General features: G+C 52.1%; 1 protein-coding gene across 1 annotated transcript in view; it reads left to right on the top strand.

The window, feature by feature from the left end:
- Positions 1 to 27,641, top strand: part of STIL (STIL centriolar assembly protein) — a 340,881-nt gene that overhangs the window by 190,569 nt on the left and 122,671 nt on the right. The window contains exon 11 of the mRNA XM_086952397.1: positions 25,161 to 25,275. Coding sequence (XP_086808523.1) covers positions 25,161 to 25,275 — 115 coding nt within the window. The remainder of the gene's footprint in view (positions 1 to 25,160; positions 25,276 to 27,641) is intronic.

Below are 27,641 nucleotides of genomic sequence, written 5' to 3'. Positions count from 1 at the left end.
GGACAGACCTGAGCTGCACAATACCAATCCCTGGGGTAGTGAATCCATTTCAGCAGCCAAGGCTTGTTGTACCCAGACCAGATAGCAATGGCGAGGAAGACCAATCTGCATGAACAGTGAGACTCACATGGAGAGCGGCTCAGCTGTCCTGTTTGCACCCCCCCCCCCCACCCCCTGCAGAAAACAGACAAAAAAGTGAGTCTGCGACCGCTGCCACCCAACGTCTCAAAGCACCTATGCACCCACACTCCAGAGACCGAGTGCAAGAGAGTTGTCGGAGCCAACAGGGACCTCGGAGTCACAAGAGCTAAGCCCACACTTTGGTTTGCCCAGACTGGAATACCTGTCACTGTCTGCAGCCTCTTTCTGCAGGCCCCCTCCAACCACGAGAGCGTCCTGCACTAGTTCTGACACTACTGCACCTGAGCCCCACGGCTTGAGAAGAAGTGGACCAAGGGTGTCTGTGGATTTCAAGGGTTGAGCCCCCCGGTCGGGTCCCACAGATGTAACCGGACTGTTCTTCCATTGAAGTAAATGGGACATCTGACACTGACACCTCTGCAGACGAGTGCCCCAGAGCCTCCCGAGGTGATCTGTTGGTGTGGCCTTGGACCTTGCCCCATACTCTGCTTAAGTCCGAAAGAAAAGTCCTGTAAGTCACTGACAAGTGACTGAATGCAGTACGTTTTTTCTCCATAGGATAGCATTACTGATCCAGAAATTGCACTGTGTCCATTTTTTTAAAACTGTAAAAATTCATAACTCGAAATGTACTTGCCCGATTCCGATGATCTTGATGTTTAAATGCATATAAAAGTACGTGCTATTTTGATAGATTTGTTTCGGATTTCTTTGAGTGTGGTTTCACTTACTGCCTTTGTGTGTGTAATAAATACTTAGCACGACCCTCAGATATGCAGAGCTGCTCACCCACACTACCACAAGAGACCATTTGGAGTGTCATTTGTGCCTCTAATTCCTTTAGGGTTTGCCTGGACTCTGCATACTGTCCCGCTCCCCACGGCGCTCTTTCCCGCTCCCCACGGCGCTCTGTCCCTCTCCCCACGGCGTCTGTCCCTCTCTCCACGGCGCTCTGTCCCTCTCCCCACGGCGCTCTGTCCCTCTCCCCACGGCGCTCTGTCCCTCTCCCCACGGCGCTCTGTCCCTCTCCCCACGGCGCTCTGTCCCTCTCCCCACGGCGCTCTTTCCCTCTCCCCACGGCGCTCTTTCCCTCTGCCCACGGCGCTCTTTCCCTCTGCCCACGGCGCTCTTTCCCTCTCCCCACGGCGCTCTTTCCCTCTCCCCACGGCGCTCTTTCCCTCTCCCCACGGCGCTCTTTCCCTCTCCCCACGGCGCTCTTTCCCTCTCCCCACGGCGCTCTTTCCCTCTCCCCACGGCGCTCTTTCCCTCTCCCCACGGCGCTCTGTCCCTCTCCCCAGGGCGCTCTGTCCCTCTCCCCAGGGCGCTCTGTCCCTCTCCCCAGGGCGCTCTGTCCCTCTCCCCAGGGCGCTCTGTCCCTCTCCCCAGGGCGCTCTGTCCCTCTCCCCAGGGCGCTCTGTCCCTCTCCCCAGGGCGCTCTGTCCCTCTCCCCAGGGCGCTCTGTCCCTCTCCCCAGGGCGCTCTGTCCCGCTCGTCTTCCGTGCATGCTTCAAAGTCATCAAGGAAGAAGCACTAGAAGAGATCTCCTGAGTCTCGACATCACTCTGAGAAGGACTCGAGCTTGAGACCGAAGTCGCAGGTGAAGTTGCTTCGCAAGGATGTGGAGGCTCCGACTCCGGATGTTCAAGTCTCCGATGGCAAGGCTTCGCCTGTGAATTCGCCTGTTCATTCTCCGAAGCCGATGTCGAATCCTTCTCCGGCTCAGACTCGTTCTTCTGACCAGGAGAGTGAAGGAGTAGAAGAAGATGGAGGAGAAGAGGAGGCTCTGTTGCCTGCGGGTTAGTCGACCCCGGTGTGTCTGCCTGAGGTGGAGGCCAAAGTCGAGAAGACTCCGCTCCCTCGAGAGCAGCCTGTGGGCTCGTATCCAGCTTTTCCTTCTCTAGGTCAGGACCCTACTCAGTTCCTGAATGCCATGTATGGAGTATATTCAAGAGCTATATACCCCTCTGGTGCACCGGATGGTCCCACGGGTCCTTTAGAATACAATCTGGGTATCCCCCAGACTTTTATGCCATTCATGCCGGCTCCGACGCCGCCTTTGCTTATCTCGGCGCCGCCAAAGCCTTCGATGCCAAGACCATCGAAGCAGACTCCCTCAACGCCGATGCCGAATCCAATCCGACCTCTTGTTCAGCGGTCTGGTCCTCCGGCTTCGGGCTCGACGCCGGCGACTGCTCCAACGGAGTCGATTCCGGATCCGTCAACTTCATTTATGAAGGAGAGGTCGAGGCGTGAGGCACATAGACTTCTGAAAGAGCAGAGGTATCTTGAAGCAGAAATGGAAGAGGGTGAGCTGCATGATTCAGAAGATCTTTTTGATGATCTGAGAGAGGCTAGTGGTCTTGAACTGTCCCCTGATTGGGATTTGACCTCTGTCTCTGACGCCCCTTCTAAGGATGTGACACCTTATCACGTGGTTATAAGGAAGGCTGCAGACTTGTTGAGTTTAACGCTTCCTACTGCAGAGTATAAAGCTAATATACTGACTGAAGTCCTTCATTCGCCTACCTCTGTGGTCGAGCCTATGCTCCCTTTTGATGATGCTTTGGCAGAGCCTGTTTATGAGGTTTGGAAAAGGCCGCTAACAGCCCCTGCTGTTTCAAGGCCGGTTGCAAGAAGGTACAGGGTGGCGCCTGGTGTTACGGCTTTTTTACCCACACACCCCTTACCAGAGAGCTTGGTTGTGCAGGCGGCCTGCTCGAAAAAATCTGCGGGCGCTCTCCCACAGGTTCCAGGGGATAAGGAATCAAAGAGCAGGACCAGGCTGCTAAAAAGTCTTTTCCTCTGCAAGCATGGCGCTCAAATCGACTAATGCTACTTGTCTTATGGGACGCTATATCCATGCGTTGTTGGATACAGTTAAACAGCTGGTTCCACAGCTTCCTGAGGGGGATAGGAAGGATTTTCAAGAGGTTATTGTTGACACTCAGGCTGCCGCTAGACAGGTCATTCAGAGTGGTCTGGACACTGCTGACTCTGTTCTGCAGTGGCCACAAGAAGAGCGGCGTGGCTTAAATCCTCTGAATTCTCTGCCTTGATGGATTTGCCCTTTGATGGGTCAGGATTGTTTGGAAAGAAGGCTGATGCCGCTTTAGAAAGGTTCAAGGACAGCAGAGAGACAGCGAGATCTTTGGGCCTACAGTCCAGAGGTGCTGCGGTGAGGAGGTTCAGAGGTTTTGGCAGGTCTTCCTTTCGGACCTACAGGCAGCCAAAACAGCAGCAGCAGCATCAAAATACGCTGTACAAGTCGTACAGAGGCAGGCAAAGAGCTCGTCTTACGGGTCGTCAAGCCTCCTCCTCCTCTACCTCTTCCCAACCCCCTGCCACCACAGCAAAGCAGTCCTAGATCCGCTATTCCGGATCATGTGGGCCCAGTGGGGGGCCGGCTTACCCATTTTCTACGAGATTGGGAATTGATTACATCGGATCTTTGGGTTCTCAATCTCGTGGAGAATGGGTAGGGAATTTCCCCCCAATTACCCTCCTTGCCAAGGTTTTTGTGTGGAGGACCACCTACTGCTCTTGCAGGAAGAAGTCCTGGCTCTGTTCAGAAAGGGTGCGATAGAGGTGGTTCCAGAGCAGGAGAGGGGTCAGGGATGCTACTCCCGGTATTTCCTGATCCCCAAGAAGGATGGCAGACTTCGTCCAAACCTGGATCTCAGGATCTTGAACCTTTACCTGAAGCAGGAGAAGTTAAAGATGCTCACCCTTTCGCAGGTCCTTCAGCGCTGCTGGAAGAAGATTGGATGGTGTCAATCGACTTGCAGGATGCGTATTTCCACATCCCCATTCTGAAGTCGCACAGGAAGTATCTCCGTTTAATGATGGGGTAGCAGCACTACCAGTTTGCAGTCCTTCTGTTTGGTCTTACTACTGCGCCTCGAGTCTTCACCAAGGTGATGGCAGTGGTGGCTGCACATCTCAGAAGGTCAGGGGTTCCGGTATTCCCTTATCTGGACGATTGGCTGATCAAAGCGGAATCTCCAGAGAACATGCTCCATCATCTGCAAGTCACAACTCAGTTGTTGTAGAGGTTGGATTTTTCAATAAATGTACCCAAATCTCACCTGTTGCCCTCCCAGCGCAACCTGTTCATAGGTACAGTACCGGATACTACTCCACCTCAAAGGATTCGCGACATACAGGAAATTATTCCTTTATTTCACAATGGGGCGGTTGTTCCAGTCCTGAAGGTCCTTCGTCTGCTTGGTCTGATGGCTTCATGCATTCTGTTGGTCAACCATGCACGCTGGCATATGAGGGCACTCCAGTGGTGCCTCCTCAGGCAGTGGTATCAACACAAGGGAGATCTCAGGGAGTCTGTCAGGATCTCCAGAGAAACTGCAGCGGATCTATTTTGGTGGAGTGTGGAGGGCAATCTGTCTCAAGGAAAGCCTTTTCAACTTCTCCCAGCGGTGGCCACAGTGATAACAGATGCGTCCACTCTAGGGTGCGGTGCTCATCTGGAGGATCTGGAGATCAAGGGTATTTGGTCTCCTGATGCAAAGGTTGCTTCATATCAACCTTCTGGAATTGCGGGCTATATGTCTGGCGCTCAAGGCCTTTCTCCCTTCCCTTCGCGGGCGGTCGGTTCAGGTCCTGACGGACAACACCACCGCGATGTGGTATGTGAACAAGCAGGGAGGAGTAGGGTCGCAGTGTCTCTGCAGAGAGGCTCTGCGTCTCTGGTCCTGGGTTCAGGATCATCAGATTTGTCTGATGGCAAATCATCTGGCCGGAGTTCTGAACGTACGTGCAGACAGTCTGTCGGCAGTTCTCAGCCGACCACGAGTGGAGGCTTCATCCAGAGGTGGTACGTCACGTCTTTCGGACGTGGGGGACCTGTTCGCCACTCGAGAGAATTCTCACTGCCCGTCGTTCTGCAGCCCCCAGTTTCCGATGCATGGAGCCTTGGGGGACGCGTTTCAGTTGAGTTGGGACTTGCAACTCCTTTACGCCTTTCCTCCCATACCCTTGATTCCTCTGGTTCTGAAGAAGATTCGCCAAGGCAGGGCCCAAGTTATATTGGTTGCCCTGGATTGGCCAAGAAGGGTGTGGTACACAGATCTTCTCCACCTCTCCTCATGTCCGCCGCTCCGTCTCCCTTTCAGGGCAGATCTCCTCTCTCAGATGAAGTGAAGTAGTGTGGCTCACTGGTTAGAGTCGGCAGACCCGAGAGCAGAGGACGGCCCGGGACCAGGGTTCGATTCCCGGCGCGGCAGGTTTCTGGACCAGGGTCAGCGGACTCGATAATTCTCTCGCCTCGGTGCCCACTCTGATCAGCGATCACACTCGGCAACTCTGGGCATTAGCTTGCCTCATCTTCACTAACGGCCCCACCAGACTGCTGGGGATGCCTGGTCTCACCCTGGAGATACCCATTAAGGGACCATCTCTCAGGGAAGCCAGGAAGGGTTTCGCAGTGGTCGAAGTGCCTTGGGACCCTCCGGGTAAGTAGTGCGCTATATAAATGCCTATACATACATAAATGCCTATACATACAGATGGAGGGGCAGGTTCTACATCCCCACCAGGCAGGTTCTACATCCCCACCTCCAGACCTTACACCTTCATGCCTGGAGATTGAACGGGGCAACCTGAATTCCTTTTCTCTCCCACATTATGTGGTGGATGTCATTCTGTCGGCCAAGCGTGACTCCACTAAGTCAATCTATTCTTACAGATGGTCTAAATTTGTGACTTGGTGTGGGGAGAAGTCCATTGACCCTTTGAGGGCTCGTTTGTCAAATATATTCCTATTTGCTCTTTCCTTAGCGCAGCAAGGTTTTGCTGTTTGCTACAGTGAAAGGTTATCTTTCAGCTTTGTCGCATTTCTCTCCCTGCCGGATCAGCCGTCCTTGTTTAAATCTCCTATTGTTTTAAGATTTCTGAAGGGCCTTACAAATATATTTCCTCCTGCTCATTTTATTGTGCCTCAATGGGATTTGAATCTGGTGCTTACTTTTCTAATGGGTTCTCCTTTCGCACCTTTACATAATTGTCCCTTGAGGTTGTTGTCTTTTAAGACTGTTTTCCTAGTTGCAATTACCTCGGCAAGGAGGGTAAGTGAGCTTCAAGCTCTTAGTTCAAAGCCCCCTTTCTTGACCATTCATGCTGAACAAATGGTTCTTAGGACCAGGGCTGCTTTTCTGCCTAAGGTGTTAACTCCCTTCCATCTAGGACAGTCTATTACCCTTCCTACCTTCTATCCTCCCACTCACCCTTCCAAGGAGGAGGAGCGGCTGCACCGTCTGAACCCTAAGAGGGCGGTGAGCTTTTAGCTTGATAGGACTAAGGACTATCGAGTTGATGACCAGCTGTTTGTTGGATTTGCTGGTTGCAGAAAAGGAAGAGCTGTGCACAAGCGCACACTTTAAAGATGGATAATTCTATGCATCAAGATCTGCTACGCCCTGGCTGGTAAGGAACCTCCAGAGGGTATTAGAGCCCACTCTACTAGGGCAAAGTCTTCTACTTCTGCTTCCTCTAGGGGTGTACCTGTTGAGGACATTTGTAAAGCGGCAACTTGGGTCTCCCTCCACACTTTCGCGAAGCATTACTGCTTGGATACCGAAGTGAGGAGGGAGGGCCACTTTGCGCGTTCTGTCCTCCAGGATTTTCTGGTATAGGAGAGTGGACACCCTCCTCCGAGAGTGGGGACTGCTGTGGGACTCTATTCACAAGGTGAGGAATCCACTGGCAGATGTATCCATCAGAAGAACAAGTTACTTACCTTCGGTAACGCCTTTCCTGGTGGATACAGTATCTGCCTGTGGATTCCTCACTGACCCACCTGCCTCCCCGTTGTCCACTCTTCTATACCTGAGTAACTGTGTTGTAGATATGTTTTATTAGTGTTGAAGGAAAAGTTTTATTTCTATTGCTTTTCAGCTTGGTTTCACACTGTGTGTTATCTTGACATCTGTGTACTATGTATACTGTGTAGATTTCTACTGATGTTGGTCCGTCCGTGTGCCTCGAAGGCACGGAAAAAAGGGTGGAACTGACGTCATCACGCCGGCGTGGGCCTATTATGGAGTCGGTGACGTCAGCGGAGTGGCGCGCGGTGTCGTGCCTCTGTGACGTTGCCCACGTCGGCGCGAAGCTACAAAAATAATTTCCGAATGTTGCTGACGCAAGGGGATATTCACAAGGTGAGGAATCCACAGGCAGATACTGTATCCACCAGAAAAGGCGTTACCGAAGGTAAGTAACTTGTTCTTTACTAATACTTCATGTTTAATATTAATAATGTTTTGCAGCGTGAATCTTTCTGGATTCACTATGCCGTGCATTATTCCGCCATCTCGTGGCTGGGTCTGAAATTGTAGTATTTCTTCTCTTTTTTTTGTTGTTTTTGTTTTGCTGGGCGTCAAGGTCGTAGTACCATTTGGTGTCCTTCTGTGACGTCGACAGGCTTCCTCCGGAAGCTCCCACCTTTGGTAGCCATTTTCAGATTCTTTTTTCCACTGTTGGGTCTGGATTGTTACGGAGAAGCTCCCAAGATTGGAGCGAAGAATCGCAGAAATAACGAAGATAAAACATGAGGAAGTCCTGTCGACTGCCCGTAACAACAGGAGATCAACGAGGAGCCGAAAATTGAGATCTTAGATGATCGAAGAATGCGCATGCAGGGTGCTCCCTGGACGCAGTAATGGACAAGACAGTTCAAATTTAGCCAGAACTGTCATCACAAATACACAAAGAAGGATCAGCACCCAGTCTGTAACCTGTGCCTGCCGCTGGATCATCAGAGCAACAACTGCAACGCCTACGCGGTCTTCACCCCAAAGACTTTGAGGGTGAGAGAAAGTTAGTGTCGTGCCAATCACAACATTCAGGGCGAAGGCCCACCGCCGTCGTTGTGAGACCTGGGCCTTTCCAGCAAAGAGGAAGATAATGTCGCCAGAGGGCGCCGAGGAAAGAGATATTCTGGCTGTGGACGTTGAAAAAAAGACGTCAAAAGAGATAAGGGAGTCGTCGACCCTGAAAAAACCCAGAGTCCCAGAAAACGGGCTTGAAACTGTCTAAGGGAGCCCCAGCGCTGAAAATGTCATCGACTGCGTCAGCACCCAAGCCAAAACACACCATAGAATCCTTTGATAGGGACTCCAAAATGGCAAAGGTCCTTCAGAGGGCAAAAATGTCGAAAGCCGCTCGACAAAAGAATGCTTCTGCGCCAAAAAATAGAGAGACACAAGCAACCCTTGACAAACATTTTCGGCGTCGACGGGACAAAAACGAAAGGCAGAGAATCTCGACGCCTAGACGCACGCGGCCGAGATAGAAAGGAAGAGGAAAAGGCAGAGATGGCAGATATACTGCAAAGAAAAAGAGAGTTTGACGAAAGCCTGAAGCTTTTCAAAATCCCGCCGAAAACAAAATATACTACAGGGGAGACAGTCGCCGAGGACATAAATCCACCGACAACCCCTGAGCCAGTCGAGGAGGAAGACGAACAAGAGTCATTCTAAGGAGACCATGTCGACGAAGATGACCAAACATATGCGGAATCTGCGATCTTGGAGAATCAACAATTGCAAGATCTTGACGCTGAATCACCGGAGGAGGCTGTGGAGACCTATCCTGCTAAGCCTTCACCTCCAGATGACATCGGCATGTAGTAAAGAAGGCAGCAGACACGCATTGGGTGCCTCTGGAGGAGGAAAAACCATAGTCGTGTTTTTTATTAGAAACACTAATACCTACACAATAAAGAAACCAATTTCTCCCAATGCGACCAACCGTACTGGATCAGCGAAAGGAGGCATTCAAAGAGCCAGCTACATGCTAAGCTATCACTCCAAGAGCTGAGAAGAAGTACAAACAATTTTCTAAAGACCCCTTATACATCAGGGGATCAGTGCCGGCTGACTCCATTATTGCATCAACGGCAAGGAAAATAGATAATGTTCCAGCTACAGTAGGTCCACTTCCAGACAGGGAAATTAAAAAGATGGACCTGGTAGGAAGAAAGGTGGAGAGGAGTGCAGCCAATCAATGCCGCATAGCCAATTGAAATGCACTATTGAAATGACACGCCTACCAACATTGGGAAGAAGTAGGAGAGCTGCTGAAACACCTCCCTGAACAATTCCAAAAGCGAGCTACCCACCTGGTAGAGGAAGGGAAGAACATGGCACATACTTGCTTAAAATCTGCCTTCGGTGCTGCTGAAACATCCAGCAGGCAAATGATGATCGGAATCACAGAAAGGAGAAATGCATGGCTTCGAATTTCTGGATTCAAGCCTGAGGTGCAAAGCAACATCATCCACTCACATTTCAATGGAGAGCAATTTGGGAGTGTGGTGGGTGAGAAACTCCATCAACTCCAAAAAGACAATGAAACTGCAAGATCCATGGGGGCGCTCCAGTTCAGATGCCTACGAAGAGGAACACCATCAAGGAGACCAACAGGTGAGATCAGGTAGTGCGTGCTGCTTGAGAGACGGATTTGGGGTACACCATCTCGGATGATCAATGGCAGTGGTGCTGTAGAGCGACCAAAAACGTCTCTATCAATAGCAAACACAAAATTTTTCATTTTAAGTTTCTGTGTAGGCTGTACTTCACACCAGCGCGACTCCACAGGATAGACCCATCAAGATCTCACGCCTGTCCCAAATGCGGTGGACCATTCGCAGATTTCGCTCACCTCTCATGGACCTGCCCTAAGTTGCATGAATATTGGTCCCGAGTGCACAGCACACTCATTGACATGCTACGCTTAACCTTGGCCCCAATCCCGGAGATCGCGCTCCTGGGAAACGTGGCTGAATTTCCAAAGTCAGTGCGCAGACTGGCGGCACTGAGTTTTCTGCTAGCCAAATGAGAAGTTGCACTGAGATGGTGCGACCGACGACCCCCGCTACACAGCTCCTGGCTCCGGAGCATGGCACATTGCAATCTTAACAGTACCGAATACTCAGACATGGTCCCTGCCACATCCAGGCCGGTCGACATTTGGGGCCCATACCGCGCATATATAGCAGGCACCATTGAGAATAGTCAACACACCCCTACACCTGTGATGGCCCCCGAGGGTATTGGTTGAGAGATGTGGGCGTACCCGATGTTGACCATTTGATCAATGCGCTCTTTGTGGGATCTCCCCGCCCCCCTTTGTCCAGGCGCCTCGCTGAACTGGGGAATTGCATTTTGTACATGCACGGATGGGAACGTTGAGTGGTAATGTTGCCTTAAGTGATTATGGTAGATATGTTTCCCCACTGTGGGCCTTTATCCCTATCTTGACCGTGCAATTTGAGTATGTTCAAAAGATTGTACAATTAATGATTGAGACTAGAGTGACACCTTATGAAACGTCATCGTATATTGAATTTGTATACTTCTCTTTATTTTTGTATATCTTTTGGAAAATAATAAATAAAATTTTTAAAAAAGGAGACCCAACAGGTAGAGGTACACATCAAGCAACTATCTCTCATCAAGGTTTCCAACAAACATACCAAACAGGAAACCAGGATACACAGCAGGGACAACAGCAAAACTGGAAGTACGGGGGCAGAACATCCTTTCGTGGGGGCTTCGGTGGTAGAGGACAGCCACAAAGGAGAGGACAACAATCGTCAACAAAGTGACTTCAAGCACCAGACCATGCACTCCCCAATGCTGAGTGTACACATAGACACTACTTTACAGATCCTCCAACTTACCACCCCAGCAGGAGGCAGACTACATTTTTACCATAAAAAATGGAAAGAAATAACCACAGACAAGTGGATTTTAAACATAATATATTACGGATACTGCATAGAGCTAAGCAAACCACTTCCAGACAAAGCACCAAAGAAAAGGAAACATTCCAAAGAAGAACTATCTCACCTACTCAAAGAGGTGCAAGATTTAAAGGAAAAACGGGTAATAGAGAATGTACTACACAGAGAAAAGGACAAAGGAGTATATTCAACATACTTCCTAATTCCAAAAGTACACGAAACACTAAGGCCAATATTAGACCGAAGGTTTCTAAACAAATTCATCAAGATTCAGTAATCAAAATGACTACGCTACAGGAAGTGCTTCCTCGGATACAAACAGGAGATTACATGGCAACATTAGACTTAAAGGATGCGTACCTGCACATTCCTATGAACAGAAAACACCCAAAACTATTAAGATTTGTAGTAGACAACAAACACTACCAATTCAAAGTTCTAGCCTTCGGCCTAAAATCAGCACCAAGGGTGTTCACAAAGTACCTGGCAGCGGTAACCGCACATCTTAGAAGACAAGGAATCCATGTTTACCCCTACTTAGACTGGTTAGTAAGGGCAAACTCATACAGCATATACAACAAGCGGTACAGACACTAGGTCAGCTGGGTTTCTCCATACACGGCGAAAAATCATCCATGGAGCTGGAATGCAAGAAGGTGTTCTTGGTGCAAAGATAAACACTGTGTTAGGGAAGGCATTCCCCAGCAAGAAGAGGACATCTTCCCTATTGAAGGAGACGCATCTGTCCCAGAAGTGCCATCATCTGACAGCGAGGACAGTGGGGAGACTACTAGGGATGATGGTTCCAAATATTCGTCTGCACATGAGACCATTTCAAGAATGGCTCCAAGCACAATGCTCACAAGCTACAGGGAGTTGGGAGGATCTAGTCGTTGTCACAAACTGAGTTCATCAGGAGATAGCATGGTGGAACAAAGGAAACCTAGCAATGGAGTGACCTATTACACCTCCAACTCCGACAATGACCATAACAGATGCATCCTTAGTGGGATGGAGAGCACACATGGACAATCTCAAAGTAAGGGGATTATGGACACCACAGAATGAGGTGAAACGCATCAGTATCTTGGAACTAAAAACTGTGTTCTTAGCCTTAAAAGCCTTTCAGAAGCAGCGATACGGGAAAAGGGTGTTGGTACAAACGAGCAACCCTGCAACGATGTTCTACATAAACAAAACAAACAAAAAAGGAGGGACTCACTCTGTCGCGCTTTACACACTAGCACAGCAGATTTGGAAAAGGGCAATTCCAAGGAAAATAGACATCTTAGCGATACACCTACCAGAAAAGGACAATCTAGAAGCCGACAAGCTGAGCAGACAAACAGCATCCCACGAGTGGGAACAGAACCAAGCAAAAGTGCAAACAATCCCTTCTTGAGTTCAGAAAACTGAAGACCTGGCTCTTTTAGTAGCAGTAGCACTGAGCACAGTATGTAGCACTGGAAGCGCCAAGACACCTGACAGTATTTATGCGCTGTATACATTTTACTAACATTAACAAAAAATGGGGCACACCCCAAATAGACCTATTTGCAACATCCCAAAATGCAAAATGCCAAAACTTCTCATCCAGGCGACCCTGCAAGCAGTCCCTAGGAAATACGCTATGGATAGAAGGGTCAGGGAGATTTGCTTAACCTTTTCCCCCCAATACCATTACTGAACAGTGTAATCCGCAAATGCTCATTGCTCCACAATGGGCCAGACAAACATGGTTCTCTGCACTAATGGAAATCTCAGAAGGAACAATACACAAACTTACAAAAATAATAGATTTGCAAACAATGCATAGCAGGAAAGTGCTTCATCCGGAACCAGAGAGCCTAGGCCTAGCAGCGTTGCTCCTGAGGCCATAGAATTCGCACATCTCAAACTACCGGAAAGCCCAATGGAAACCAACAACAAGAAAATGTTATACAGAAAAATGGAAGAGGTACACCCAATGGTGTCTTTCAAAGGAGTCTTTCAAGAACGATTACAAAGGAGAGAACAGTGCTCAAATACCTCACACATTTACTACAAAGTAAATTAAGTTTTTCATCACTGAAAGTACATTTAGCTGCAATGGTAGAGTATACAAGAGGATAAACAGGGGAAGGCTTCTCCTCTTGTATACTCTACTCATGTAGTACAAAGGTTCCTCTAGGGTGCGAAAAGGATCGCACCACCAAAAAATGGTGCCAGCCCCTGCTTGGAATGTGAACATAGTTCTAGCACAAATGATGAGGGCACCTTTTGAACCACTACACAAGGCAATGCTACAAATGATAACTATAAAGACGGCCTTTTTAGTGACAATAAAATCCTTACAGAGAGCTCTTATTTCTAAAATGGTAGTGACTCTAATCAAAACAATTGCCTTACAGCATAGAATCTCAACACAAAAATTTAGTTTCTCTTGATTTTTGTTTATTTATGAAAAATATTTTTCTATATTTGTTTTTGTATATTCACCCTCTTTTTGTATTGTTATTAGCAAACATTTTTAGCAAACATTTTGATACAAAATCACATTGTTTCAATTAGAAAAAGACATTATTTTTTTTTTCAAAACCATTTTTATTAGAGGTTCAATCAAGTGCAGGCACAGCCCTCCACAATCAGGAGGAGACTGTCAACAGTGAGTATGAAAAGGCACATTTATGGCATAGCATCGAGCCCCTCGTGTACAGCAATTTAAAAAAAACACAGAACACACATCCACCCACCAACCCCCCAGAACTCCCCCCAATCCCCAACTACTGCCCACCCCTTATACCACCCTAACCCTGTGCATGTGATCATTAAGCAACCAGAATAGAAGATGTACATAGGTGGGGCCGGCCAACGGCCTAAGGTGCAGGGTCCACATCCTGAGGCAATGCATCGTCCATGTCCATAGGAGGGTCGAGGGGAAGGCCCCTATAGTCCGCCCACCGTTTCCATATTTTGAAATGCTTGCGGGGGCACCCCCGAGCCTCAAAAACAGGCTGCTCCAGTCCCATGATGAAGTCCAGGCCCGCCTTCCAGGCACTAAGGGGAGGGGCTCGCTCGCTTTTCCAGGCCTGCGCCAGGTCCCTCTTTGCCACCACCAGTCCCAACAGCAGTAGGTGGCGCTTGTAGATGTTGCCCCCAATATTTTCTAACACATGCAGAAGGCCCAACCGGGGCGTACGGGGCAGATCCCATCCCAGCACCTCAGACAGGCAATCCCAAACCCCGGCCCAAAACCGAGTCAACCGCTCACAAGACCATACAGTATGAAGGAGGGTGCCCCTCTCTGAACCACACCGCAGACACTCCGGGTTGGCAATCAGACCCGCCCGCCACAGTCGCTCCCTCGTAAAATAAGCTCGGTGCAGATATTTGAATTGAATAAAGCGGAGGCGGACTGCAATGGCAGTCCCCCGGGGGGATTCGAGGGCTTCGCGCCAATCGTCTTCGTCCAAGGGACCGACATCGGCTTCCCATAGGGCCTTCAGTGTCGAGAGCGAGGGGGAGCAGTGCGTGACCAGGGATCGGTAGATCTAGGAGACTTTTTTGTCACCCAAGTCACCCATAAACAGCTTTGCTTCTATGGGACTGAAGTCTGGGAGCTGCTCCAGCCCTACCAGGCTAGGAGTAAGGGCGTGGCGGAATTGGAGGTAGCGAAAGAACTGGGACCTGGGCATGTTGAATTCAGTGCTGAGCTCCTGAAAGGATTTAAGAGTGGTGCCGGAGAGGACATGCCCCAAGGACGAAACCCCGATTGCGTCCCAGCCGTCAAAGCCCTGCAGCGACGCCAGCGCCGGCAGCAGGCCGTTACGCCACAGCGGAGTCTCCGCCGTAAGTTTGCCCCACCACCCCATGCGGTGTAGGGCCCTCCGCCAAACGGCAAACACTAACTGGGTAACGCGGGGGAGCAATCGTCTCCTCCTGGCCGAGTACAGCAGAGTGTGGAGGGAGGCGTCGCCCATCAGAATGTGCTCCAGGGCATAGGCCGGGTCACCACGGTCCCCATACCACCACTCATTGAGCACCAGGAGATGGGAGGCCTGATAGTAGGACAGCATATCCGCGGTAGCCAAGCCACCGCAGTAGGTAGAGAGGAAGCACGTACGGAGCGCCACTCTAGAGGCACCTCCAGCCCACAAGAACCTGCCTAACACTGAGTCAACACTGCGAAACCACTGCGGGTCAATCGGGTAGGGATGATTCTGCAGCTGGTAAAGAAGACGAGGCAAGGCCACCATTTTGAAAATGGCCGACCGGCCGTAGATGTTAAGGGGCATACGTGTCCACGTTTTGATGTCCAGCTGGACCCGGTCCCAGACCGGCTGAATGTTCCGGCCCCATGCCTCCGTAGGCGAGGCAGAGAGAAAAACTCCCAAGTATTTCACTCCCTCCACTGCCATCCGAAGGGATGCTGCCCATGGAAGGTCCACCGCGCCATCACCCAGCACCCAGAGAGTCGATTTGCGCGGGTTAAGATAGAGTCCCGACGCCTGGCCGAAGCCCTGCATCAGCTCCAGAACCCGGGGGCCTGTAATTCGAAGGTCGGTCATAAAGAATAGCACGTCGTCCGCATATAAAGCAATGCGGTCCGTGTGGTCCGAGCTCCAGACGAAGCCCCGATACAGCGCGTCAGCGCGGACCCTAGCAGCCAGCGGCTCCATGGCCAGCGCAAATAGGTAGGGAGAGAGTGGACACCCCTGACGTGTGCCCCGGGTAACCGGGAATCGTGCCGAGGCCGCCCCCGAGATCCGCACCGAGGCAGTAACCTCCGTGTAGAGCAGGGGTACTCATAGTACGGCCCGCGGGCAGGTGGCGGCCCGGCAAGCCTTCCTTGGCGGCCCGCGGACCTTACAGACATGTGCCACTTTAAAAAAAATATAAAAATTCTCGAGTGTCAGTAAACACCACCGGCTGCAGCAGCCTGGAGAGGCTCTGCTCTCTGGGGGCTGAGAGATTACAGCCATAGAGTGGAGCTGCAGGGGCCTCAGAAGAGGTGAAACAGAACAAAGACTCATTAAAAAGTTAATGGTCTTTAAAGACGTGTGAAATGCTCCGGCGCGGCTGTGCGCGCGCCGCCGCCAGGCAAGCTGTCTCATCCCGGGCTGACAAGGGGGTGGCAGGGGCATAACACAGGCCCCCCCCCCCCCCCCGCAGTCCCCACATTGCGGGGTGCCCCTGCGCTCCAGGGGCCCCATCAGTGAGCCAGCAGGCACCACGCACCCGTCAGGTATTATTTAAGAATTAAAATGTTTCGCACATTGCCGTCGTTCTTTTCACCAGCAGCCTGCACCCAGGTATACTTGTGTCCGCTCAGGCATGTACACCCTGCTTTGCACTATGATGTGGTAGGAGTAGCTCCATTCAAGAAAACAGTGCGAGTCTGGTGCACAGAGTTATTGTTTTTTAATGACATGTCAATCATTTCGTGGCACTGGTAAGGTAACGGCGTGTTTTAGCTTTTTTTCCAGGCTCTCTGGTGGAAAATCTTGACAGGGTTTTACAGGCTTGTTCCCAAAAGCAGTTTACGGCAGTACGTGCAATGAGGCTTCTTCCAGTCTGCCACAATTTCCTTTCTATTACGGTGCTTTTGTTAAGAACTTCAGTGTATGTCGTCTTTAACCAGCAAATGTTAAACGTTGTGCCAAGTACATCTGCACTTGAAAGAATTACTTAAATAACGTGCTTCGCAACAGGAACCAAACTGCCAACTACAACTCTGAACACTCTTTTTCTTATCACGGTGCCGGACACAGGCACAGGGAAAGTGGGTGGCCGGAGTGTGCGTGTGCTGCTGACCAGCCTTTACATTGCTGTCAGAGCACGACTTGCAGAGTTGCTAAAATGCATATTTTTAATTTTACCAGCCTTGCTGCCCTTTGCCCCCAAGAAGGCATTGCTGGGGCTTGGCGGGCTCCCGGGAGGGAAAGTCAGGGGAGGGAGAGAGAGGGAGGGGAGAGAGAGGGATAGTCAGGGGAGGGCGATGGAGGGAGAGAGGGAGAGTCAGGGGAGGGCGATGGAGGGAGAGAGAGGGATAGTCAGGGGAGGGTGAGGGAGGGGGAGAGAGGGAGAATCAGGGGAGGGCGAGGTAGGAAGCGAGTCAGGGGAGGGTGAGGGAGGGGGAGAGAGGGAGAATCAGGGGAGGGCGAGGTAGGAAGAGAGTCAGGGGAGGGAGGGGGAGAGAGGGAGAATCAGGGGAGGGCGAGGTAGGAAGAGAGTCAGGGGAGGGCGAGGGAGAGACAGGGAGGGAGAGTCAGGGGAGGGCGAGGGAGGGAGAGACAGAGGGAGGGAGAGCGAGGCTGGAGGGAGAGTGAGGGAGAGCCAAGGCGAGGGAGGGAGAGCCAGGGCGAGGGAGGGATGGAGAGTGAGGGGAGGGTGAGAGAGGGAGAGAGACAGGGGAGGGCAAAGGAGGGAGAGGGAGGGAGAGAGTCAGGGAAGGGAGAGAGTCAGGAGAGTGAGAGAGGGAGAGTCAGGGGAGAGTGAAGGAGGGAGGGGGAGGGCGAGTCAGGGGAGGGAGAGAAGGGGGAGGGAGGAAGGCAGAAGTAGGAATGGAGAGAGAGGTAGGGAGACAGCGGGAGGGAGAGAGGGAGGGAGACCGAAAGAGATGGAGGGAGACAGCGAGAGAGAGGGAGGGAGACAGCGAGAGAGAGGGAGACAGAGAGAAGGAGACAGAGAGGGAGGGAGGGAGGGAAGGAAAAGGAGGAAGGGAGGAAGACAGAGAGCAGGAGGGAGGGAGACAGAGGGAGGGAGGGAGACAGAGAGAGAGAGACGGAGGGATGCAGAGGGAGGGAGACAGAGAGAGAAAGACAGAGAGAGGGGGAGGGGGAGGGAGACAGAGGGAAGAAGAGGGAGGGATGGAGACAGGGATGAAGACAGAGGGAGGGATGGAGACAGAGGGTGAGAAGGAGGGAGACAAAGGAAGAGGGAGGGCGACAGAGGGAGGGAGGGAGACCAAGGGAGGGAGGGAGACCAAGGGAGGGATGATGAGAAAGAGAGAGAGGGAGGGAGACACAGAAAGGGAGGGAGACAAAAAGGGAGGGAGACGGGGAGGGAGACAGAGAGGTATAGAGGGAGGGAGACAGGGAGGGAGGTATGGAGGGAGGGAGATGGGGGAGGGAGAGAGGGAGGGAGGGATACAGGGAAGGAGAGAGAGGGAGGGAGGGAGACAGAGAGAGGGAGGGAGACAGAGAGAGGGAGGGAGTCAGAGAGGGAGGGAGGGAGGGAGGGAGACAGGGAGACATGGAGGGAGGGAGACAGGGAGGGAGACAGAAAGGGAAGGAGGGAGACAGAGAGGGAAGGAGACAGAGAGGAAGGGAGACAGAGAGGGAGGTATGGAGGGAGGGAGACGGGGAGGGAGGGAGACAGGGAGGGAGGGAGACAGAGAGGGAGGGAGACAGAGAAAGGGAGGGAGACAGGGAAAGGGAGGGAGACAGGGAAAGGGAGGGAGACAGAGAGAGGGAGGGAGACAGAGAGAGGGAGGGAGACATAGAGGGAGGGAGGGAGACAGGGAGACATGGAGGGAGGGAGACAGGGAGGGAGACAGAAAGGGAAGGAGGGAGACAGAGAGGGAAGGAGACAGAGAGGAAGGGAGACAGAGAGGGAGGTATAGAGGGAGGGAGACGGGGAGGGAGGGAGACAGGGAGGGAGGGGACAGAGAGGGAGGGAGACAGAGAGGGAGGGAGACAGAGAGAGGGAGGGAGACAGAGAGGGGGAGGGAGACAGAGAGGGGGAGGGGGAGGGAGTTAGAGAGGGAGGGAGACAGAGAAGGAGGGAGACAGAGAGGGAGGGAGACAGAGTGGGAGGGAGACAGAGAGTGGGAGGGAGACAGAGAGAGGGAGGGAGAGAGGGAGGGAGACAGAGAGGGAGGGAGACAGAGGGAGGGAGACAGAGAGAGGGAGGGAGACAGAGAGGGAGGGAGACAGGGAGGGAGACAGGCAGGGAGGGAGACAGGCAGGGAGGGAGACAGGGAGGGAGGGAGACAGGGAAGAAGGGAGAGAGAGGGAGGGAGGGAGACAGAGAGAGGGAGGGAGACAGAGAGAGGAAGGGAGACAGGGAGGGCGGGAGGGAGGGAGACAGAGAGGGAGGGAGACAGAGGGAGGGAGAGGGAGAGAGGGAAGAGGGAGAGAAAGACAGGGAGGGAGGGAGAGGAAGAGAGAGAGGGAGAGAGAGAGAGAGAGAGAGAGAGAGATATGTGTGTATGCTGGATCTGGTGAGTCAGTGGACGAAGACGTCTGCTGCAGGGGCCTGTGTTCAACCTCATGGTCACAATTTTTTTTTTGCTCTAGCCCCGCCCCCTCTCTCACTGACCCCGCCCCCACCGGTGCGGCCCTCGGCCGCAAACCACACTGTAAATTTGGCCCCTGTGAGAAAGTTTGTGAGTACCCATGGTGTAGAGCAAGCGGACGTAGGAGATGAAAATCGGGCCAAGGTTCAACAGCGGTAGAAGAGTGAATAGGAAGGTCCAACTGACTGAGTCAAAGGCGCTGTCTATGTCGGCCAGCAACAACGCCGCCTGGTCCTCTGAAGCACCGATAGCATCAATCGCCGCCTGCGCCCGCCGAATGTTGTGCAGCGTCGCCCGGCGCGGCATAAAGCCAGCCTGATCAGGATGTACGAGGGCAGTGATGTGGGGAAGCAGGCGGTTCGCGAGTGCTTTGGCCAAGAGCTTGGCCTCAAAATTAATAAGGGAGATAGGTCGGTAGGAGTCGTGGCGGTCCGGGGGTCGCCCCGGCTTCTGGAATACAACGATCTCGGCATGCCGCCAGTCCGGCGGGAGGCGGCCCTGCCCACGCGCTGTCTCCAATGCACGTAGGTAATGTGGCCCGAGCTGCAGATGGAATTTTCGATAGAACTCACTGGGGAAGCCGCTTGGTCCAGGTGCTTTGCCCACATTCAATTGACCCAGCGCGTCTCCAAGTTCCTCTGCCGTCAGGGGGAGGTCGAGAGCGTCCCGCACCTCATCAGACACCGCAGCTGGGGGGACCGAGGCAAGCTAGTCGGCGATGGCAGCGGGAGCGAGAGTCTCCCGGGAGGCGTACTGACCCCTATAGTAATGCGCAAAGCTTGCGGCCAGAGTAGCCGGGTCCGTGATAGCCACACCCGCAGCGTCCACAAGGCCTGGGAGCGTAAGGGGCTGCAAGGTTTGTTGACATAGCCGATGAAGCATCATGCATGATTTGTCGCCCCACTGATATACCCGGCTACGGGTGGCCAGCCACGCTTGTCGAGCCTCATTCAATAAGACTGAAGAGTGCGTTTGCTGCGCCTGCAGGAGTTGTCGCAGGGAGATGTCATCCGCCGCAGTTCTGTGGCGCGCCTCTAGTTCTTCCACCCGTTCCGCCGCCGCGGCTATGCCCTCTAACCGTGCCCGGCGAGCCGACGCGCACCAAGCCAGATCGACACCCCGCAGTGTGGGTTTCATGGCTTCCCAAACTGTCACCGCGTCCACCCCCACATCTAGATTACCTTGCCAGTACTGGGCAATAGCGCCACGAATATGCTGGGAGTAGTCGGGTCGCTGCAGATGCCACGTGGACATCCGCCATCGGAAGGGCTGGCGCGGTCTATGTAGGTCTATCTGGACCGCCACCGGGGAATGGTCGGAGAGCCCGCGAGGCCGTATCGCCGCCCCTTTCACTCTGGCAAGGTAGGCCCGTGGGACGAAGACATAGTCTAGGCGCGAAAGGGAGCCATGAACCGCTGAGACGTAAGTGTACTCGCGGCGCTCCGCGTGTAAATGCCGCCATACATCAGCCCAACCCAGTACATCCAACATAGCGCCCAACCGCGTAGGAGTGGGGACAGGCGCCACCCCGAGCCTCCGCTGCCGGTCCACAGCCACATTCACAACATCATTCCAATCGCCGCCAATCACCGCCAAAGAATCAGGGAGTTCAGCCCATAAAGCGAATAACCGTTCAGCCAAAGCCCAATGCAGAGGGGGGGGAGCATACACACACCCAAACACCACCGGCTCCACACCAACTCTCCCCTGGATGAACACAAAGCGCCCCTGAGGGTCAAGCCATTGGCGCTCGTGTGTGTACGCCAGGCGCCTATGAACAAGAATAGCCACCCCCCTGGAACCCCTGGCAAACCCGGCATGGAACACCTGATGGAAACCAAAGCGCTGGAGACTGAGGGCCTTCGTACCTAGCATGTGTGTTTCTTGGAGCATGAGCACATCTGCAAGATCCCTTTTGGCCCAGCGTAGTACCGCCCCCCGTTTTATCTTATCCAAGAGACCCCGGACATTCCAGCTAAGAATATGCAGAGCGGCGCCAGTAGGCGCCAAGCGAGGGACGTCAGCCATCATCTCGATACATCAAACCCCACTCACCCCGGCCCCCGGCCCTGGCCCCAACCCCCACAGTAGCATAGGTCAGAAAGATCACGTGCACCCCAACGAACAGTACCCCAATTCCCTCACCCCCCACACTGCCAACCCCCCACCAAACCATCCCAGACCCCCCCACCCCCACCCCAATACCTCGAGAAACAATGAAGTACCTGTCGCGGCATACGGTAGTTTAGGCACAAAACAGAGCACCAAAAGTTAGGCACGCCAATGGATCCCACTTAACCCTCAAGTACTAACCAAGCACACACCCCAAAACACGAACCTCCCCAACCCCAACAGCAGGAGGCAGCCCACCAAACATGCCCCCCCCCCCATCAATAAGCATCAGCAATAACATCGCAAATACAGTGCATTGGTCCACAGGAGTCCCGCTGAGGCCCGTAAAGGCCAAGTAATACTGCGCCAGATCCGGCCTGGACCGTTGAACAGCAATCCGCCGTGTCAGCAGGTGGCCCCAAACGAGAAGTAGAAATCAAGGGTCAGCCGTTGGGAGTCACGACCCCCCGCCAGAATGATCCGTCTCCGGCTGCGTGTCGCCCAAAAGAGGGTCCCGAGACAGGGATCTCCGCCTCGATCGGGACTTGCGGTGCCGCTCCCCTTTGGCCCGCTGTTCGCCCCGCTCCTGAGAAGAACTGCGGGAAGAGCCGGAGTGGAGCCCCGGCTGAACATGTGGGCGAAGCCGGACCGCCTCGTCAGTCCAAGCAAAGACGGCCTCCGGGGTATCAAAGAAGTGTGTCCTTGAGTTGTAGATGACCCGAAGGCGGGCCGGGTACAGCAGGGAGTACTGGAGTTTCAGGCCCCGGAGCCTGGCCTTGGCCGCCAGAAAGGAGTGTCGCTGCTGTTGAACCAACTTTGTATAGTCAGGGAAAATCATGATTTTGCAATTATCGAACAGCAGGGTGTCCTTGAGCCTCGCCTCCCGGAGGATGACCTCTCTGTCGTGGTAGTTCAGGATCCGGGCTATGATCGGGCGAGGCCGCTCTCCAGCCGGAGGCTTCTGCGTCAGGGCCCGGTGGGCTCGTTCCACCACGAAACAGTTTGATAGGACGTCCGGGGGCAGCCAACTCTCCAGCCACCGGGAAAGGAAGACGTCCATAGGCCCCTTCTCGCATCCCTCCGGAAAGCCCACAAAGCGGAGGTTATTTCGCCGTGCCCGCCCTTCGGCGTCCTCCACCCGGAGCGCTAGGCCACGCTGCGTCTGTTCCAGATCGGCGACCCTCTTCTTCAGGGCATCAACATCGCCTTCCACCGTCGTGACCCGGGTTTCTGTCTCTGTGATGCGGGCCACCGCATTGCGGAGGTCTTGGCGCAGCAACATCACGTCGGCGCCCACCGCGCCGATCTTCGCGTCCAACATGTCCCGGGATTGCGTGATGGCCGTGAGCAACGCTGCATTGTCCGGGCCGGCCGTCTGACTCCCCCCGGCCGCTCCAGCACCATTCCCCAGGCCGGTAAATTTGTCGATGGGTCCCGTTGTGGCCGCGTTGAGGCCGCCTCTGCCCCTCGTCATGGCCGCCGATGGGGCGGACCGATGGAAAGAATCCGCTACGGGTCATCTCGCAGAAGCAGGCAGCCGGAGGGACGGATACAGGTGCAGGCCGTCCCACGTCGTCGGGAGAGAATGCAGACCCTGGAGCGAGGGAGGGCTCCTCCTTCCACCGAGGCGCCGGGGCCACCAGGCCAGGGCCCAACGCCGGATCCTCCGTCTCCGGGCACGCCTCAGCCCCGCTAGAGACAAGACGGGGCGATCAGGATATGCTGTAGGTCCCCACCATCGACGTGCCGGGACCCTCTCTCCAGCGGGCACGGTCACGAGCCCCTGACTCCGGCTCCAGTGACTCCGCCCCGACAGCGCGGGCCAAGATGACTGAGACCCAGCCGGCCTCGTGGCGCCACCAGCGGGCGGATGAAAAATCGAGGCCCCGGCTCGCCACGCGGCAAGTAGGCCCAGAATGAACGGCCCTCGATGGTCGCGCCAGCGGGCGCCCGGAGCTCGAAGAAGCACACCACCGGGATCCTCTGGACTCCAGTAAACTCCTGCACTAGCAGAGATGGGGGAAGAAGAGGTAGGGCCAGGATAAGTTAGCGGATAAAGAACGGGCTGGCAGGAGCTCTACAGAGCCGCGTCCGCCATCTTCGCCCTCGAAGCCACGCCCCTCGAAAAAGACATTATTTGAATTTTCTAAGCAGTGATTTGTATTTTAGCAACCCCCAAAAATTGACTCCATCATTCTTCCATTCTCACCTTTCATTCTACTCATACATCCCAACTAACATACCACACAAGCAAGTTCACAATAAAAACACATCTGAGCAATGATCCTACTCGTTGATTCAGTTTGTATTTTGTCAAAAGATTCCACAGTTCGAAAACAAAACACAAGTCCATCAATTTAGTTACGGCTAGTTCTTCTTTTGGCTTGGTTCTTGAGTAGGGCTCACAGATGCATGTCACTGGCCTACGTACGTTTCGGTGAAACACAAATTAATATCACCTTCTTCAGGACCAAAAAGATACAATTTCCATCTTAGGGGTGGTCTGGGGGTTTATATGTCTCTCAATGAACTGAAGGTGTGTATAGATCCTCCAGGATATAGAGTAGTCCACAGGATTTTTTGGTACAAAGGTGAATCTGTTGGTTTAAGTGGAAGGCAAGAAATCGACGAACCGGTGATAATTCCGACCCGGTTGCGGTCAAGTGGGTGAACGATCAAGGATAGAAAATCTGGAGAGTAAATGCCAACATCTCCTCAAGTCTCCGAGTAGGGAGATACGTTTGCACCGGACAGGTGCGTCCATGACGGTAGGAGATCTAAGCTCCGGCTTCAGTGAGTGTGATCCGTTCTGTGGTTCCGGGTAATGGTGCTAGGCATAGGTCACTGCCAAGGGTATCATGACATGCCTAGCCCTGCTATATGCAGCGTCATTGATAGGAGACTGGTACTGGGCATGGGGTGTGAGTAAACCTATTTGTATTGTACTTCCTAGGTCTAGCGAAAGGGTTGCATAGCAGGTATTAGTGTGGGTATAGTGCACTCAAAATGAGGGCGCAGATGTGGCTTGATCTGCGAACAGCAGGTCCCTGAAGTGTGGCATATTGATTCCAAGCCATGGGCGAAAGCCACGCACTGTGCTACAGATCAAAGGTCCTCAGAGCTGTGGCATTAGATGTAAGGCCAGGGGTCTGACATGAGCAGAAGAAAAAGCTCTGAAAACCTAACTTCTATAAATCCCAAGTCAAAGGGTAGGTATTACAAGTTAAAACAAATCGTTGAAATTTGTCAGTTACGTTAATCTATGCAATACTAACTCCCTTTCAGTGTACCTCTCAGAACCTTGCACATAGTGGTCTCCTCTCAAATACATTAGTGAAATTAGATTACAACTGACCTCATACGTGACCTCACTGAAGCCTCAAATTATGATGCATCTTTTGACTTGTAGAGTAAAACAGTCTTGTTTCAAAACAAGCATACAATTAAATAATGTGTTGGTACGGTCCTTTTATGTTGTTCTATTTATAATGACCATCGCCAATGACCATGCTTTACAGACTGTGTAGTGTAGTTCTGGGCACAATGCCTGTCCACAGGATAAGTGGTGTTGAGCTTCTGGCTAGTTGAAGGCCAAGACGTTTATTCACTGTATGGCCAAACGGTGAAGCTAGTAAACTGTGGGTTGAAGGGGTGTTCAGTGGCTTCAGTGGTAGTATTGGTGTAAATGGTGAGGTGATATGTAATATCATTGATGTCCTTTATGATGTCCTGTGTAAGGTCACTATTATTACTTGGTGCGAAGGTGTTTAGACTAACTAGAAAACAAACGTTCCTGGGATTTGCTTAGCATTGCTGTGAAATCATATTGTAGTCCATGATGTTGGTTTTAAATCTGTTCTGAATCTTTAGGCTCAATCAGAGATCCTCTCCAAACAAACTATCAGCAAGTGATCATGACTCTGGAGTAGAAGATGAAGACTTTTCCCCGCGACCAACACCTAGCCCTCACCCGTCAAACCAACAGGTAATGATTTGCCACTTCTAATACAGGGGAACTCTAAGGTTTAAGGCTGCCACATTGTAAGCAACATGCAAACTGTTTAAATAGTTTTGTTTTCAGGAGTTCGAAATGCTTTATAGTGTGTAATATAGGCACTCTTGGTAGGGGCAACTGAGTTCGAAGCAAGAGAGTTGCATGCAACTCTCTAGAATTTCAGAATGACCGAACATGCAGTCTGTTAAATTGGCCAAATTAGAAAGAATTCTTATCCGTATATTTTGTGTGTATGTGTTTATGTATGTGTATAGTATTCGTTGTTTGTGTAGTTGTAGATGCACATGCTTACCTCATACTCCTGCAATCTAGTTGTGGGCTCACATGTTTGCAAGTTGTTTTTCTTTGAACATGCGATCTTGTGCTTTTCATGGGCCATTTTACTCACAGTTCTCTGATTAGTATTTATCTGAGGGCCAGTCTTCAACACCGGCACCACCTCTTGATCGTCGTCTGATTCTCTGCACGACTGTGGGCTGTTAAGTCTTTGAGCGAGGGTCAGCCCAATGGTTCATCCTCTTTGTGGGCACTGAGGGTGGCTCCCTTCTTTTCCTCGAAGAGGTCCGGTGTTCCCAAGAGGTCTTCCCACTGTATGGTGAGCGCCCACAGTTGCGCCCTAAGGTATCAAAGGGTTTTGTTCAACTTAAATGCTAGGCACACAAGACAGATGACTTAGTCTTGATCAGGCAACACACAGATTGCCTATAGATTGTTGGTACACTTGTGTCTGAAAGAAACAGTTAGTTATAGATTTCTTACCTTAGAATTACCCCCAGGCGTCAGACTGTATCTGGAAAGATTTTTCATCAGCAGTACCCCTGTGTGTCGGAAGGTGGCGTCAGTCGACTCCGCATTCGTCGTCGGTGTCGCCGAGATGTTGTCGCAGTAGCTACATAGATGCCACCCTCACGCGCGGACGTCAGTTCTGTACACCACTTTCCACGCCAGAAGCGCAGAGCCATGCAAGACACTGACCACTGGTGCACAAATCTAGGGCCCTGAAAGGAATTCCTTAACCCTAGAAGTCTGTTTGCAGAATGGGGAGGGTTGGTTGGCGCAGTAAGGAATCTATAACTAACCTATGTTTGTTACAGATATATCGTTACCGAAGGTAAGTAACTTGTTCATCTTTAAGAACCAGTTAGTTATATATTTCTTATCTGAGAATAGATACTCCAGCAATACCAACCCCGGTGGTGGGTCTGCAAACTAAGATCACACCAGAAAGTCCTGGAGAATAGAATGGCCAAAGAAGCGGTCTCTCCGGACTTGGCTGTCCAGGCAGTAGGGTTCGGTGAACGTGTGCAACAATGCCCACGTAGCTGCCTGACAGATGTCATTTAAGGGAACTCCTCGTCCCAAAGCAGTAGTAGCTGCCGTCGCCCTGGTGGAATGGGTGCACAGCCCCACTGGAGGCTCCTTCTTTGCCAAAGAATAGCCTGCTTTGATGCACAGAACGATCCACCTGGAGATGGTCTGTTTGTTCATGACCCGACCTTTCTTAGTACCCACGTAACCAACAAAGAGCTGGTCGTCCACCTGGAAATGTTTGGTGTAATCCAAGTAGAAGGAAATCGCACGTTTTGATTTCTGACGGTGTAGCCTCTCTTCCTGCTTCAAAGGATGCGGAGGCGAAAAGATGGTGGGCAAAGTGATGGTTTGGCCACTGTGGAAAGAAGGAACCACCTTGGGAAGAAAGGAAGGTCTAGTTCGAAGGACAACCTTGTTCGGATGGACAGCCAGAAAGGGAGGCTTGGAAGAAAGTCCTTGTAGCTTTCTCACCCTGCGTGCAGAGGTGATGGCCACCAGAAAGGCAGTGAGAAGTCTGAGAGGACATTTATGTAGCGGCTCAAAGGGAGCGCACATAAGATATGTAAGAATCAAGTTAAAGTCCCACTGAGGCATTACGAAGGGAGCAGGAGGAAAAAGATGTGCGTTTCTATGAGTGATTGTTTAAGACAGTAAGTATGTGTTAGTATCTGTATAAATAAGTGCAGTGGTGTGTGTGTTTATGACTGTATAAGCAAGTAAATGGGTGTGTGATAGTTTCTTTGCATGACTGACTAGGTGTATGAGTAACTCTTTGGGTGAGTGGCAGTGTGTGCGTGTCTATGTGGGTGTTTGAGTGGATATATCAGTGGCTGTATAGATGAATGACTGTGTTTATGAGTGACTGTATGGGTTAGTGAGTGTATGTGTGTGTAGGCGTATGAATCACTGAGCAGTTATGTACTAACTGCTATTGGTCTGTCTGGTTTCGATATTGGTGGTCTGTATTTTTGAGTGGGTGTATGAAAGGTTTTATTAATGTATGAGAAGGTGCATCAGATCACGTG

This window comes from Lissotriton vulgaris, chromosome 1_1, assembly GCF_964263255.1.
Source record: "Lissotriton vulgaris chromosome 1_1, aLisVul1.2, whole genome shotgun sequence".
Classification (NCBI taxonomy): Eukaryota; Metazoa; Chordata; class Amphibia; order Caudata; family Salamandridae; genus Lissotriton; species Lissotriton vulgaris.
The sequence above is the reverse complement of the archived record's forward strand: the minus strand, read 5'-3'. Positions and strand labels throughout refer to the sequence as shown.